Source organism: Spinacia oleracea, chromosome 6, assembly GCF_020520425.1.
Source record: "Spinacia oleracea cultivar Varoflay chromosome 6, BTI_SOV_V1, whole genome shotgun sequence".
NCBI classification, from domain to species: Eukaryota; Viridiplantae; Streptophyta; class Magnoliopsida; order Caryophyllales; family Amaranthaceae; genus Spinacia; species Spinacia oleracea.
This window is the reverse complement of record NC_079492.1, coordinates 27,455,604-27,471,861: the sequence shown is the minus strand read 5'-3', so window position 1 is coordinate 27,471,861 and position 16,258 is coordinate 27,455,604. Positions and strand designations below refer to the sequence as shown.

At 36.6% G+C, this 16,258-nt stretch overlaps 1 protein-coding gene across 1 annotated transcript; it reads left to right on the top strand.

Annotated features, from left to right (window-relative positions):
• The first annotated feature begins 1,349 nt into the window (after positions 1–1,349).
• Positions 1,350–3,794, top strand: LOC110796345 (uncharacterized). The gene is made up of 4 exons (XM_056832042.1): positions 1,350–1,355; positions 2,260–2,333; positions 2,515–2,614; positions 3,489–3,794. Exons 1-4 carry the CDS (start codon positions 1,350–1,352, stop codon positions 3,792–3,794), a joined length of 486 nt encoding a protein of 161 aa, XP_056688020.1.
• The last annotated feature ends 12,464 nt before the right edge of the window (positions 3,795–16,258 follow it).

Below are 16,258 nucleotides of genomic sequence, written 5' to 3'. Positions count from 1 at the left end.
GGAAATATTGTCAGAATCGGAAATATTATCGGAATTGGAAAATAATTCCGGAAACGGAAATATTAAATATTTGTTCGAAACGGAAATTAATTCCGGAATCGGAAATATTAAATATTGTTCGTATCGGAAATGAATTCCGGAATCGGGAAATTAATCGGAACCGTATCGTACGAATTAGCATCGGATGAGGCCTGCCAGACGAAGGCCCAGCACGAAGCCGGGCCATCGCCCAGCAAGCCAGCGCGCCACAACGCACCAGCCAAGGCTGCGCCAGGCCCACCGCAAGGCAGGCCCAGCGCGCGCCAAGGCTGCGGCAGTGTGTGGGCCTCGTGGCAATGGGCTGCGAGCTCGCGGGCTGCGCGCGCGAGCATGGCGCCCCTCGTGGGCTGCTGTGCGTGCGTGTGTGTGTTTGTGTGCTATACGAATCCTAAAGCTATCAGGTTTCTACATATGATTAAATTCCTAAACCTAAAAGGATGAATTAATTAAATAAGAATTCTATTAGGATTCTAGTTTAATTAATTCGTATCCTAATAGGATTCCAGTTCCTTTTCCATACCTCTATAAATAGGTGCCTAGGGTCATAATTTAAAAAAAAAAAAAAAACAATTCAAGTATTCAAAGTGATTTTTGAGAGCAAAAATCCAGTCATACAATTGCCTACATTAGCCGAAAATTCTACGTACCTTAAGGGCGATCCTAGTTGGTCAAGCTTAAGGCGGATCCGGACGTGCTGTGGACTATCTATGGAGGGACGACACTTGGAGTCCTAAAGACTTGTTCTTGTTCGGTTCGGGCGCAGCTAGGGAAGGCACGCAACAAAGTGTATGCATCTAAACTATGCTAAATGATTATGTGTAAATAATATGCTTTCCTGGCTTTATGGTTTTTCCGCATGATTTATGAATTGTCATATGTATCATAACCTAACATCCGCCATCATAGTCAAGATGTTAAGAGTCTTAAGACATTAGGTATCTTTTGAGTACTTTGACCTTGATGCCTAGGCACTTTGAATAAACAAAACAATATGCTGAAAATGGAGTTATAAATGTATACGAGGGTACTGCACTTCTCTGTCAATTGGTTTTAATGTTGGTATTTGATCACTCTTACTAATTAGAATTATCTTATGAAACATCATCATAGGGTCAACAGTTGTAAGCTCGTCAATTTTTTCAGAAATCCAATTGTTGGTAGTTCCAGGAGTTTTGGTATTAAAAAGAATTAAGATAAGTTTAATCAAAGTTATTATTAAATTACTGAATGAACATATATTTTAAATTCTTGTACGAGACGGTTTGATCCATAGTGTTCGAAATCTTGTATACCCCTCAGAATATTCATTAATGCAGGTGAGTTAGTTATGGTATTAGAAAAATATTATTCAAAGTATGATTTACTGTCATATCTAGCGTTTTGTCCTAATTCCTTTGAAAATCTGAAATTGATGTCTGAAATGGTTTCCAATTTCATAAATAAAGAGCAAAGGAGAGAGAGAAGAATATGACAATAATAATACGAAGTGTCTGATTTTTTCCAGTTTGATTGGGTCTTATTTTTTTCCAATTTGATTGTGTCTGATATTTTCTAGTTTGATTGAGTCTGATTTTTTCCCATGTTCTGAAAAAAGAAAATATGAGAATTGAAATGGTTGTTTCAGTGCAGTGGCTAACTTGCAGCTTCATTGGCGTTTCTCTCTTTTTCTTTATTGAATTTTCCTGGTTGAACACATTAATGGAAGGATGATACAAATAGTGATATTAGGTAGCTTGTCCAGTGAAATTGTATGTGCATGTAGCAGTGTAACACTATTGTGTTTTAGTTGATAATGGACTCACGTTCTATATATTTTTGTGCTGCTAAGGATTCAGTATATGACATCTAGATTTGTGACCAATTTGTAGTAGTTTCCCTCATGGCACCATGATGTAATTCATAGGTGCATTCTAGAACATGTTAAGAGCTTCTTGTAGACCTTTTTTGTTAGCCAGAAGGCAGAAGCTAATGTAGTACTTTAACATGATGTAATTCATGGGTGCATTCTTTCATTAACTGTCATGTATGTTATTTACGAATTACACTATCTTGCAATCAGAGTAGATAAGTGTGGAGTGGAGCAAAGCGACCAATGATTAGAGAATTTTAATACGCGTAAACAGTACTGATCAGAGCTACATAAGCTATGCAATAGTGTATCCTTACCTGAAATGTGGCAATGTGGCATATCTAATTTACATATTAAAATGCTTTTTGTAGATTATTGATGATTCTTGTGGCAATGGTGAAAACAGGCCGAGACATGAGACTTTGACACTCTTACCAAAACCAAGGTAATTTCACATGTAGTTAACTGCTTTTCATGCTTTTTGATAAACTGATAGTTGAAACAGGCTTTATAATTGCCTATTATTTATGGATGATGGTGAGATTAGAAGGCAGATGCTTAGATTTAGTATTATCATAATAAGGTATTATGTTGTTAGCTGAAACACGAGTTGGTGATTGGTCTAGGTGGTTAGCCTGTTTTAAAGTTTGTCAAGCAAGAAATGATGGGTTATGGAACAACAAAATCCCTTGTGCAGAGATTTCCATATACAGTTCATCTACGTTGGTATGGCTGTCCTTTACAACTACAATAATTTCATACACACTCACAGACTCAAGGTATCCATCAACTTACTAAAATTGAGAAAATTTTATATGGCGAGTTACTATTTTCAAACCAAATGAGAATTTCTAGCTTATGTGGACCCAACTTAGCTGCTTTGTATATAGAAACCAATCTCTCCCCTCCAACACACTAATCGATTCCTAGATTCTAGCTCAAAACTCCGCGATGTAATCCATGACTATTACCTTCTTTGACATCAGCAGGTGAAATATAAGCTTGAACAGAACTGGTTTGAATAGAACTGATCTGAAGTTCTGAACAGAACTGGTCTAAGTAGAATTGATCAGAACAGAATTGATCTGATTAGAAATAATTAGAACTGTTCAATAAATTCTACGGTCATTATTGATGTTTTGGATGTCTTTCCTTTTAATTTTTTTTTATTCTTACTTCATAATCCTCTAGAAAGTTATTGTGGTTGACAGAATATTGTGTATTTGTATTGATGTGAAAGGGTCGGTTTCACTTCGTAGGTTCTCTTTTTCTCTTTTTTTAAGCGACCCTTCCCATTGTGTTCCATTAAAGTTAATGTCGTTCTTGGCGAGAGTGATGTAGATGTTGCTGTGTTTTGGTGTCCGATCTATAACAATCTTTATTCAACTGCCAAAACCCTAGGGTTCTAGTTCAAATTCAAAGGCTTTACTCCCATGAAAATCTGCTCAGTGGGCAAATACTCTTCCATTCATTGTATTGTCATGCAACAATTGGTGCAGTACTAATTATTTTAATCAAATACCCATTTCGCAATAGATTCATGAACTGACTACATGGCTCATTTTAGGCCTTCCATATTTTAGTTTTGTAACTTCTTTAGTTCCAATCTTGGAGAAAAACGGCTGAAACCCATAAGATGACACCTGAACATGTTAAGGACGCAGGTGTCAAGGCGTCGCAGCGTCCCCCAGGACACGGCCGTAGTCCTGGGGAGGTGCTACACCAGTGTCGTCGTCTTCCATTTAGTTATACCACTATGACTATAGCAGGGTTTGCTATTTATGCTATAATTAGGTATACTGTTTTATACTCTAAGAAAAAGTCTGAGGCTAATGCTTTGGATGTTGCTAGGGTCGCCACCAACACGGCTTCTCCTCAAAACACCGATAATCGCCCTAGGAAATAGACTTAATTCAGCCGGTGTTGTGCAGTAGCTAGCAAGAATTTTAGTGGCCTTAGCTTAAGAAGATCGATCGGCTCTTCCACTCATTGTGTTCCCAATCTGATATTTACAATGGATTTTCCCATTTTCTAGCATATCCTGGTTTCTGACCACAGAGACTCCTCTCAAGCGTTTTCTAGCTCAAGTTGCCAATTTAATAATCACGGGGGAAATAATAGTAATGCATCCCAAACATCATAACATTTTTTCAAGTTGCCAGTTAAGAAAATTTTATCCAACTAGGAATCCACTCCCTTTCGATCTCAAAATACCTTAAAATCATGTCATGTGATCATTAAATACCCTTAATTTGAATGCAACTTTTCTTCCAGTCGGAATTCTGTTTTTCCTCTGTTATTGTTACGCGTTTATTCTGAATGCAACTGTGGTTCGTTGTTTGCAGGAACAAAGTCGAGACAAGGGTGAAATATCAGTAAGTTAACAAAAAAATGTCTGTATTACATTCAGAACTGAATACTGTAGCCAACAACTCCATCAATTCCATGGAAGTAGCCAACAAATCCATGGAAGTAGCCAACAACTCCGTCAATTCCTCTCCACCAAACCAAAGGTAATCAATTCATCTTCTAATTTCAACTTAATTTCATCACTAATTCGTTCTTAGTTCCTGCTAATTTAATCAATTAATTCAAGTTTGAATGTTGGATGATGATGATGAACTGTAAGTAAGGTTTGCATCGATGATTGTCTAAATCGAGTTGCTTTTAATTAATTACTTCCTATTTGTGGGATTTCCCGTATTTCAATCATAAAAGTTGTGGATTCATTGATGTACAAGGGTTTCATGTGGACTTAGCTGTTACGAGTTCTATTGTGTTCTGGGTTACACCTAGACTATGAATGTGAAGTCTACATTAACAACCAAGCCAAAGGTTAATCACAGCAGAATATATCTCTCATCTTCTCTCTTTTTCCTCCTTAGATTTGCTTGCTTTCCTTCTTTGAACAAAAAATTCTTATATGCACATTGAGCAAATTTTTCCTGCTGAGGGGGTAGTTTTAAAGAGAAAGCTGGAGACTTTTACTCTGTTGTGATGATTTTCTCAGATGCTATGTGTTTATCAGCTACTGTTTTTTAATTTCATCAGGCATCAACGATTCAGCTTAAGCTGAAGAGGACTGGTTGGTAAATAGGATCTGTATCGTCAACTTCATCTTAGATTTTCGCAGGCCAGTGATGTGACATTGTTCGGATCCACCCATCTAATCCTAGGCTTCCATAGAAAGTTAGCATATTTGATCAATAAACAGGGTGGGGAGGGGGGCTGTCTCCTGTCTATTGCCAGCCTCCCAAAAGCACATTCATCCAGACACACCAAAAATAAAGAGAACAAAATACCAATCGTATCTTATCCCATATATAAAGGCAGCTCAATATTACATTCTTTACTGGAGAATTGTAAAAATCATAAACCTTAGGAACAAGAATATTTCTTTGCTTGCTTTCTTCCCCCTTTCCTCCTGTTTCATTGATACTGATGTTATTTTAGTCTCTCCTTTTCCTCCTCCAACATCATTTGATTCAATTTTTTTTGAGGTAGAAAAATTGATTCATGTAGCGGGCCTTTGCAGAAATCAAGAGATGTGTACATCTGTTTAAATGGGACTGCCTGCCATGATTCAGTATGTTGTTCTTTATGCATTCTGCTATATTAAGCAGAAATCAAGATTAATGCTGAAAATGGGACTGCCTGTTTATGAGTCCAAGCAGAATAGCCATTGTTTCAGTATAAATGGGACTGCCTGCTATGATTCACTACCTTCCTCATTAATCTTATTCGTTCCAATACATAACTCCCATCCAACTGTTGCAGTCACATTTTCAGACTTCTTATTGCGTTTCCACGCTCCATCAACTAGCTAGCAGAATTCCAGTAAACATCTCTTGATTTCTACAATGTTATTCTGAACTTCCAAGAAATAAGAAATTGTAGAATTATCAACCTGTCAAGTTAAGTACATAGCAGCTTCATTATCAGTTAGTTAATCAATATGGTTGGGAAATGTTTTACAAGAATAGGCCTACTATTATAATATATGTGGGATCAAGCTCGTCAATAATCGATTGCAATATTTTACAAGGTTTATCTAATCACATATGATGTTATGCCAGGAAAAGTTAGTTCTAGAGCCCTAGATACATTCAGAATATTAAGAGAAATATATATTCTTTGGAGTTGTAACCTATATCGGACAGGTTAAGATAGAAATGCAGCCTATTATTTAGTGATGGGAAGTAGTAGATAGGACCTTCCATTATTTGACCCAACTTTCTACATTGTTCATGTCTATATTTATAATAGTCATGCATTTTCCCCTTGATTAATAGTTGGTATTATTTTGAGAAGACCACTAGTAGTTAGGATAAATCCTGGTTAAGATTACTGTTAATTTTCCCTTGATTTTAAAATATGTTAATGCTTTGTTGATAAGTGAACAGACCAAAAACAAAACCAAGCATGAACATATTTTGAAATTAACAGTAATCTATAGTCTGTTTTGATCAGTTCACTTATCTTTATATAGCAGCTCCATACTAGCTATATGAACAGGCTATCTGATGTCTTGTTGCTCAATACAGAAGTTTCTTGGATCTTTCTATCTGCCTTGTTTACTGTTACTTGTGTTGAGGTAATAGTATATGTCTTGTTAGGATCAATCATTACCAAGACTATCTTAACCTAAACAGACTGATAAACATGAGAAAGGAAAACCCGTCTACAAGGGCTACAACAGGTGGATAGCAGCCCCAATATCACAAAGACGCACACCAAATTTTTGTCTGCAGGAGTATCAATATTTATGTATACCTGCTTAATTTCTAGCGTAGAATGTTAAAATAGAGAGCTAGGCTGCTGGTAAACTCTTGAGCACCTGTCTTTTAGTTGTGTCTACAGCAAGGCTGCTTTAGACCAGATTAAGCAGTGGCTAGGGATAAGAACTTCAAGAATTGATCTGTTATACCTGCTGAAATGGCTAAAATGGCTACAGAAGGACTACAAAGGCTCTAGATTCCAGAAAAGGGTGCAGTAAACTGCTGTTCCTGCCTTAGTAATACCAATATGGAGAGTTAGAAGTTATGCAATTTGGCATTTTGAAGTTATACATATTGATTCTTTTGTAAAAGTTGTAAAGGATACCATAAAGAGCAGGATAGGAAGAATCATAGGGAACTAAGTAGGATACCACAAATCTCTAGCTGCGATACCTAGACTTTTTTTTTCTTTGTTTCATTTTCCGCGGAGATACTTGGACCTTTTTTTTTAATAATGTTCATGTATGATTGAATTTGCTGAACCATAATTTATCTCATTATTCAAAGATCGTAGATTGAACAAGTGTTTGCTTGATCTACCTTGAAAAATATAATTTGAGTGATTCAAATGATATTGTTAATTTTCCTTTGATTTTAAAATGTGTTCATCATGCTTATATATATATATATATATATATATATATATATATATATATATATATATATATATATATATATATATATATATATATATATATATTTTTGACATATTAAATTTTCTTTGCAGATTATTGATGATTCAAGTGGTAATGGTATATGTAGATCAAGATCAACAAGTTATCTTGAAGCTAAGTTAGCATAGCAATAGGTTTACTTGGTAATTAGTTTGTACGTAGTCAGGAAAGTAGTTTTTATTTAGTTTTGGACTATCTTGTAGAAAAAATGATGTTAGGAAGTTGTTTTTGTTTTAACATATTCCTTTTATTTCAGTTAACTAGACTCTGGAAATTAATTTAATGTATGGATGATTTATATTGTTATATATCACTTTTTCTAAATTAATCAAAGCACGACGTTACGGTGTTTTATGATAATGTAGTAGAGTATTTGATTTCTATCATCTATGGTCAATATATATTTTATAAATAATTTGTGATTTTAGATTAATTGATATATATATATATATATATATATATATATATATATATATATATATATATATATATATATATATATATATATATATATATATATATATATATATATATGATGCAAATTGTGACACTCCAAAGGGTCTAAATTATTTTGGAGGGAATGAGGAGAACTCGCACGAAAGTAAACGTATGGGGACTCTAATAAGAGTCTATATATTTTGGGTGTCTAAAGCGTCTCTAAATGGTTTATAGTGGCGGAGAAATGTGTCTATAAGCGTGCAAATAGTGACGCTTTTTACAGTCTAAATATTACGACTATCTATAGAGTCCCTATATCCCAAATAGCGGCGGTGAAATACATCGATATTTTGCAAATTGTGACGCTCTAAAGCGTCGGTAAATAGCGGCAATGAAAATAGCGACCCTCTCCCAAAGCGTCGCTATGTGAAATAGCGACACTCTTTACCGTCGCAATTTGTCCCAAAAAGCGTCACAATGTGCCGCGTTTTTTTGTAGTGTTCAAGGAAAGATTCAACTAATCCACCTTTTCCAAACCCAAAGAGGCAATGATTGCAGCATGGGGAGATGTTACAGACCCGGAGGACGATGAGGACCAACCAGAAAAAGAAACTGCCAACGTGTGCTTCATGGAAAGGATTGATGGAACAGTGCAACATCCGTCAAACGAGGTAAGTTCCACAACTTCTCAATCTTTGTCTAATAATAGGTTAATTGAATCACCGATTGAAACTCTAGTTAATTTTAAAAAGCTTAGTGTAGTAAAGGAACAAAGTAATAAGGCATTGGAGCCCAGTAAAGAACACATGACCTACCTAAATAATATTAGATGTGAGGTACAGGGTAGGTTCTTTGAATTGCCTGACAGGAACAGCTCTCTTAAAGACTCTTTTGAAAGAGTTAAAAATGTACATACTATTCTTGATGACACTGATAGTATTAATGAAGTTCAGGAACAGGAGGATTTCGAACTTGGTTTGATTCACTTTACAGATGATAATAAAAAGACAGCTGAGCCGGGAATTCAGGAAATCAAAGCGAATCAGGGAGTTCCTGTTCAAGAGGAACAAGCAGAAAATCAGGGAGTCCCTGTTCAAGAGGAACAAGGAACTCGAGGATCAAGAGGAACTCGAGAATCTCGAGGAACTCAAGGATCTCGGGAAACCCAAGGATCTCAGGGAACTCAAGAAACAGAAGAAACTGAAGAAACTTTAGATGTTCCTATGGCTTAAATTCAACCTAAGCCATGGAAACATCAGAGTTCCCATCCAATGGAACTGATCGTCAGCAACATTGTAAGGAGAATTCAAACAAGGTCTCAACTCAGGAACTTCTGTACTTTCCAGTCGTTCCTCTCCATAATCAAGCCAAATAACCAGAAGGGGTTAGGACTCAAATGGATCTTCATGAACAAGCTTGATGAACATGGAACAATAGTCAGGAACAAACCAGGGTTAGTTGTTAAATGCCATAATCAACAGGAAGGTATTAATTTCGAAGAAACTCTTGCTCATGTTGATAGATTAAAAACTATAAGAACCTTAACTGTTTTTGCAGCCTTTACGGAAATTAAGTTGTACCAAATGGACGTCAAATGTGCTTCCCTACATGAATATTTGGAAGATGAAGTCTATGTGGAACAACCTCCCAATTATGAAAATCCTAAATTTCCAAACCACATCTATAAGTTTGACAAAGCTCATTATGGGTTAAAGCAAGCTACTAGATCGTGGTACGAAATATTATCTAAATTCCTTCTGAAAAATGATTTTAAACGAAAAACTTTATTTTTAAAATCTAAAGGAACTGACTCACTAGTTGTACAAATTTACGTTGATAATATACTATTTGGTGCAACTAATGAAAGTATGTGCATGGATCTTACAAAGTAAACAAGCAGAGAGAAGCACGAGAAAATGAGACTGGAACTCGGAACGATCAAACTAAGATAAGTAAGCAGGAAGATCCCCTCAAGGTATTACTTTCATATTAAATGCATGGCTTCGATATATATTCATAATTTTACGTGCGAAAGCATAGCTGAAGTTTACCATTGTTAAGGATCAACCTACTAAGTGAAAGTACGTAATAGATATTTACATGAACTACTAGTAATATGAGATGCAAAAATTAAGTTGTTCCACAAACAAGTTATTTGCTATATTTTATTTTATTTTTCGAGATCCTCTAATTTTTTTTTTTTTCTACTTCTTTTTTTTTCCTCCATATATATCCTTCCTAATTCTCTTAAAACTCCTCATACTTTGTTTAATTCTCAAATTCTTCTTGTTTCCAACAATTAAGAAACTAATGGAACAACCTAACCCAATGGAACGCACCTACCATTCCCCCAAAAAAGAATATACACGGTCAAACCTCTCCTCTCCTCCACCTTGTTCCTCTCTCACACTCTATTCCACACCTCTTCATCTCCCTTCATCAACCATGGTGAGAACAAGTATAAACACAGATCTGAAAACTAAAAGAAAGAAGAAATCCACTTCCCTTGTTCCCATGGACAAATCCCCAATTCATACTCCAAAACCACTCCAAACTCGTTCTCCACAAAAAACCCCCAAGTTTTGGAACTGTGCTCGACCCAATACCGACGAAGAGATGATTCTCACCGGCGACAATAGTGGCGGTTCGCAGGGGGAAGGAGGAGCCGGCCGAGCGCCGGAGGAAGTGGGTGGTGGTATGAAAAGGAGGCGGCGAAGGTCCTCTCGGCCAAGTAGGTTGATTTGGTTGAAGGTTTTGCAATAGTTAGGATTGAATTGGACCGAATTGGTCAGTGATGAGTAAGAGGAAGCAAGTGAAAAGGAGGAAGATCCTGTGAAAGTTAAGAAAGTGAAAAAAGGTGAAGAAACAGGTGACAGAAAATAAGGTGGAGAAGGTTGTTCCTAAACCACCTAAGGGAGGTAAAAAGAGTATTAGGATAGCTACGAGGGCACCAAAGATAATCTGTCATGCTGCTTATGTTGATATCTCTTGTGATGATGAGGATGGAACGGAGGAGACAGGGATGGAGGAAATTGAAATTGAAAAGGAGGAAACGGGACAAGCATCCCATGAGAGGAACTCCCCCCAAGTTCCTCAACCCAAGGATGTTGTTCTTGATCCTCAACCAAAGGTTGTTCATGTTCCTACACCATTGGTTGTTCCTATTGGTTTTACTGGTTTTGGTGGCTTTCATTTTTTTGCTAGTTCCTCTAGTTCCTTAGGATCACAGAAGGATCCCTCTATTGAGGAACTCAAGGAGCAGGTTAGTCAGCTTAAGGAGAGGATGGCTCGGATGATGGATATACAGCAAGGCACTGATGCTAGAATTGTTCAGCTACAGGCACATGTAGGTGCTTTAATGATAGTGATCCAGTAGATAGGATCTGGTTTACATCTTCTCAACACTCAAGTCACTACAAGTTCCTCTACTATTCTTTAGAAACTTGAGACTAATCCTTTCACCTCCTAAGCCTGATCCTCCACTTTGATTGTTCCTTTGGTTTATTATTTGTTTGGAACTTTTTCTTATTTTTCTTTTTCTTTTTGGTATGTAACCCTCTGTTGGGAAACATCTATTTTATTTTTATTTATTTTTTTAACATGTGGAACATTAATTAACGCATCTCTAAAACTTGGTTGCTTTATTTAAATATATATTATGCTTACGATTAATTGTGCATGTTGATAATTCACTTTGAGGCTAACTTAGTTTGTCAACCGTTGATCGTGGGGTGCTATGAATATTATATTGTTGCCATGTATTTTTTTTCTTTTTGTTAATGCCAACAGGGGGAAAAGAATGCAAACTTTCTTAGTATGATCTTTCTTATTTCCATGTATCTCATTAACTCTCTTCTCACTGTAAGTTTTTTGTTTATAAATTTTCGTTTATGTTTCTTTTATTTTTGAAAAGTTTGTGTTAAATTTTTACTTTTTATATTTATTTAATTTAATTGTTCTTGAATGCTTGTTTAGGATTGCAAAAACTTTTGATTTCTTTTGGTAAAAGTTTGCTTCTGTTGTCATCACCAAAAAGGGGGAATATTGTTGGTTCTGAGTTTTGATGATAACAACGCAAACTTGCTAATTATTGTTTACGTGTGTTATTGTAATGCTAAGTTAGGAAGCGCCTGAGTTGGAAAAACTAAGCATGTGGAACAAGCACAAGCAATATAAGGAGCTCCTAAAGAATCGATCAGTTTGCAAATGTTATCAATGGTTGATCCTAAGGAAGTTGATCCTCAAGAAGTTGATCCTTAAGTGTGGTTGATCCTCAAGTAGTTGATCCTCTAGAGGTTGATCCTCAGGAAGTTGATCCTCAGGAAGTTGATTCTCAAGTGGTTGATTCTCAAGTGGTTGATCCTCAAGAGGTTGATCCTCAAGAGGTTGATCCTCAAGAGGTTGTTGATCCTCAAGTGGTTGATCCTCAAAGAGGTTGATCCTCAAAAAGGTTTATCCTCACTGAGGTTGATCCTCTAAGAGGTTGATCCTCAAAGTGGTTGATCCTCTAAGAGGTTGATCCTTAAAGTGGTTGATCCTCTAAGAGGTTGTTCCTCAGGCGGCTGATCCTCAATCCTCAACAGGGTGATCCTCAGACGGCTGATCCTCATATGGTTGATCCTAAACAAGTTATTAAGAGAGCTCCTCATATATTATGAGGATCATCGAAGTTCCGGAGAAGGAACAATGCGCGAAGCGTTCAAGCAAAGCTTCAAAAGGTGCCAACATGAAAGCTACAACATATGAGTTTATGTTTGGATTTTATGTAAGTATTTTAATATTGTTTATGCATAATATGGAACAAAAGGAACACGTGTGTTTTAATACGTTTTGAGAAAATAGTATTTGTAAATAAAATAATGTTTTATAAAGAAAAAATCTTTGGAAAATAAATAAAACGATTTTAATAAAAGCAACGTTGAATTCTGTTTCAGAATTCCTTGCTTTCCAAGAAAAGGTTTTTACTTGTTCCTAAAACCACTACCACTATTTTCTCTAAAATGAACGTGTTAAAAGTGGTTTGAAGAAGTCTCCCTGTTTCTCTCAAGTAACGTGCGCGTTACTGATCCCAGTAACTGTTAGTGGCAGTTGAGGGGAACATGGGAAACTGACCTAGGGAGGCTCCTCTATAAAAGGAAAAGAGTTTTCATTTCTCAAATCACAACAGACAACGGGCAATATTTCTAAAGAACTTAAGAGTTTTTATAAAAGTCAGTTTACAAAAGAGCGTGTTCCTCAAAGTTACTTTATTATTCATAAGCTTTATTAAATACTAGAGGTTTCATAATTCGAGTTATAATTGTGGGGTTAAGGATCGACTGATCCTTGAGTTTTGGGGTGCAAGGATTGAGTGATTCTTGAGTTTTGAGTGTAAGGGTTGAGTGATCCTTAAAGTTACTTAGAGTCAAGTCAGACAGTGAGAGAGTGTGAAAGGAGCAAGCACAGTAATCAATGTGGATTGATGTGAGGAACTCGTGTTCAACTGGAACTCGAGTTGTTGAGTGGTATTGTATTCGAGGCATTGCAATATATAAAAGAGGTTGAGGTTTTCCTTCTTGATTAGTGTCAAGAAGGTTCCTCATTTTCACATTCTTCTTGTTTATTGATCGTTGTTCCTTTAACGTTTAAATTCCGCAAGAAACGTACTACGTTCCTCAAAACAATTCACCCCCCCCCCCCCTTGTCAATGTTCCTACTGAACTCTCATGCAATAACCAAACGCCCGCCACAAACAATTAGTGAACAAACCCTGGAAATACAATATAGAACAAATAGCAAAAGCATAATAAAAGACACAAATTTTTGTGAGGAAATTTAGATTTCCTCCCCTCAAATATTATCGTATTATTAAGTTCCTACAAAATAATACAATAACCCCTCAATTGATGTTTCCTGTCACCAATGTATTTTTCCTCTTATCTTCTAGCTAGGCCTAAACCCTCTTTTATAGGCTAGACTAGAAACCTACACCTATTAGAATTATACTTGCTCCCCAAGTCTAAATAATCCTAAAGATTTTTACATACCAAAATATATCTAGTTTCCTAATTACAATTCTGGTTAAACTAGGAAACAAGATATTAAACCAAACAAGACTTATATTTGACTCCAAGTCCGTTTCGTATTCTTATCGACTTAACTAAGTTGTATTTAATTCCTAACAAACCTTCCCTTAAACTCCACTTAGTCTCTTCAAGAACCAACGAACAACTTTCAGAGCTTGCCTTCCCATGAGCCAAAATTCGTCTTCCAATACCTCCTTCAAGTATGAAGAGGTTTTGTTTGTTACGTCGTCCCCTCAAGATCAAGCTCCTAGCCCTGGTGACCTCCAAACGACCTCCCTCGATGTGAATAGCATAACCCAAGCCATCCAAACAACACAAAGATATGAGATTACAATCAAGTTTCGAAATATACCTTACCTCTCGTAATTTTCGATTCTTCCCATGATGTGTCCTGATCTCAACCTCACCTATACCCTGAACCTTAGCCTCTTCCCCGTTAGGCAAGGTAAAATACAACACATCACTTTGTTTATAAGAAGTAAACCACTCCTTCCTACAACAAATATGTTGTGAGCATCCCGAATCCAAAATCAAACACTCTTTTGGATCTTTACTCTCCTCCATCATTAGAGATATATCCTCATCTATAGCAATAGTAGCAGCACCTCTAACCCTACCGTTCCTCAACACCATCAAGTCTTCCTTGTACCTAGAACACTTTAATTGTATATTTCCTACCTCGTCACAGTACCAACACTTGATGTTAGGGTTTGTATTGCTCGCCTTCTTCTTGCCTTTCCAGTTATTGCTACTACCCTCCGCTACTAATCCTACTCCTCCATGGATTGGCGATCTCTCTTGCTTCATGAACCTCTCTGCCTCGAATAACGCCACCACAATATCGTCCAAATCAATTGCTGTCTCCCTACAAGTAAACTAGTTATCACAGAGTTATAACTTTTAGGGAGAGATGTCAACAATAAAATTGCTTTGTCCTCCTCAATTTTCACATCCACACTCGCCAATTGGGTGATCAAGGCTTTAAACTTATTTAGATGATCTTGTAGTGCTCTGTCTTCCTCCATCTCGAGTGAATAAAGGTCCTTTTTCAAGAACAACTTGTTGGCGAATGACTTAGATGCATACATCTTAATCAATTTGTCCAACAACTCCTTTGGATTATTTTCCTCTAAGTCGTTGTACTTGATCTCCAGTGCAAGAGCCAATCTGATCGTACTAGTAGCCCGTAGTTGCATATCCTCCCACTTGTCCTTGTCCACCGAATTGGGTTTTTTATCCTCCAAATTCTTTTGAAGACCTTGATGTATAAGAATATCCTTAATTGTACTTTGCAATAATGAGAAATTCGTCTTCCCATTAAAAAGTTCTACCTTGTACTTGCTCCCGGAATTATACATGGCTAAAACCCAGCTCTTGATACCAGTTTGTTATAACCAAACGCCCGCCCAAACGATTAGGGAACAAACCCTGCAAATACAATATAGAACAAATAGCAAAAGCATAATAAAAGACACAAGTTTTTGTGAGGAAATTTAGATTTCCTCCCCTCAAATATTATCTTATTATTAAGTTCCTACAAAATAATACAATAACTCCTCAATTGATGATTCCTGTCACCAATGTATTTTCCCTCTTATCTTCTAGCTAGGCCTAAACCCTCTTTTATAGGCTAGACTAGAAACCTACATCTATTAGAATTATACTTGCTCCCCAAGTCTAAATAATCCTAAAGATTGTTACATACCAAAATATATCTAGTTTCCTAATTACAATTCTAATTAAACTAGAAAATAAGATATTAAATCAAACAAGACTTATATTTGACTCCAATTCTGTTTCGTATTCTTATCGACTTAACTAAGTTGTGTTTAATTCCTAACATAGTCAATATTATGCGTGTCTCTATCCTCTCCCGGATTTCCTGGCAAGAACTGTAAACACTTAATCCAAATGCATTGCTTTACCAGCAACAAAATATCCAACAGAGCCTTTCACTGAGGACCATATGTTTAATTTTTCTGACAATATACTATGATTGAATACCACTTAGATGTAAGTAGTAAGCTAGCAGTGGATCTTGGAGCAGCAATTTTGCCAAATGTATCAGAAAGTCCAAAGACTTGATCTGTAAATGATCACGCATGCTGTAAATGATCCTCAGCTCGCTGCACTATGAATGGATTATTAAACCAGAAGCACAAGATAAACCAACCCTCTTCTTCGATCATGCCCTCGGCCTGTTCAGTGGTTGTTTCAGAGATCGATTCGCAGTAGGGAGGCACGTGGTCGCACCGGCCTATGATCGTTACTTGGTCCCCCACCGACATGCGACTATCGTTTTTTCACCCATGTCAAAATGTTTTGGACTACGTTACTCCGACACTTCGTCTGACGGCGTGTGTCGGTGTCGACACCAGTGTTGAAAAAGTGGAGGATAACAAAACTTATGCTAGC

Excerpts from the sequence above, each read along its gene's own strand:
- LOC110796345 (XM_056832042.1), top strand. Across the intron at positions 2,334-2,514 it reads ACACTCTTACCAAAACCAAG|GTGGTTAGCCTGTTTTAAAG; the intron begins GTAATTTCACAT and ends TGATTGGTCTAG. Across the intron at positions 2,615-3,488 it reads TATACAGTTCATCTACGTTG|TTCCAATCTTGGAGAAAAAC; the intron begins GTATGGCTGTCC and ends TAACTTCTTTAG.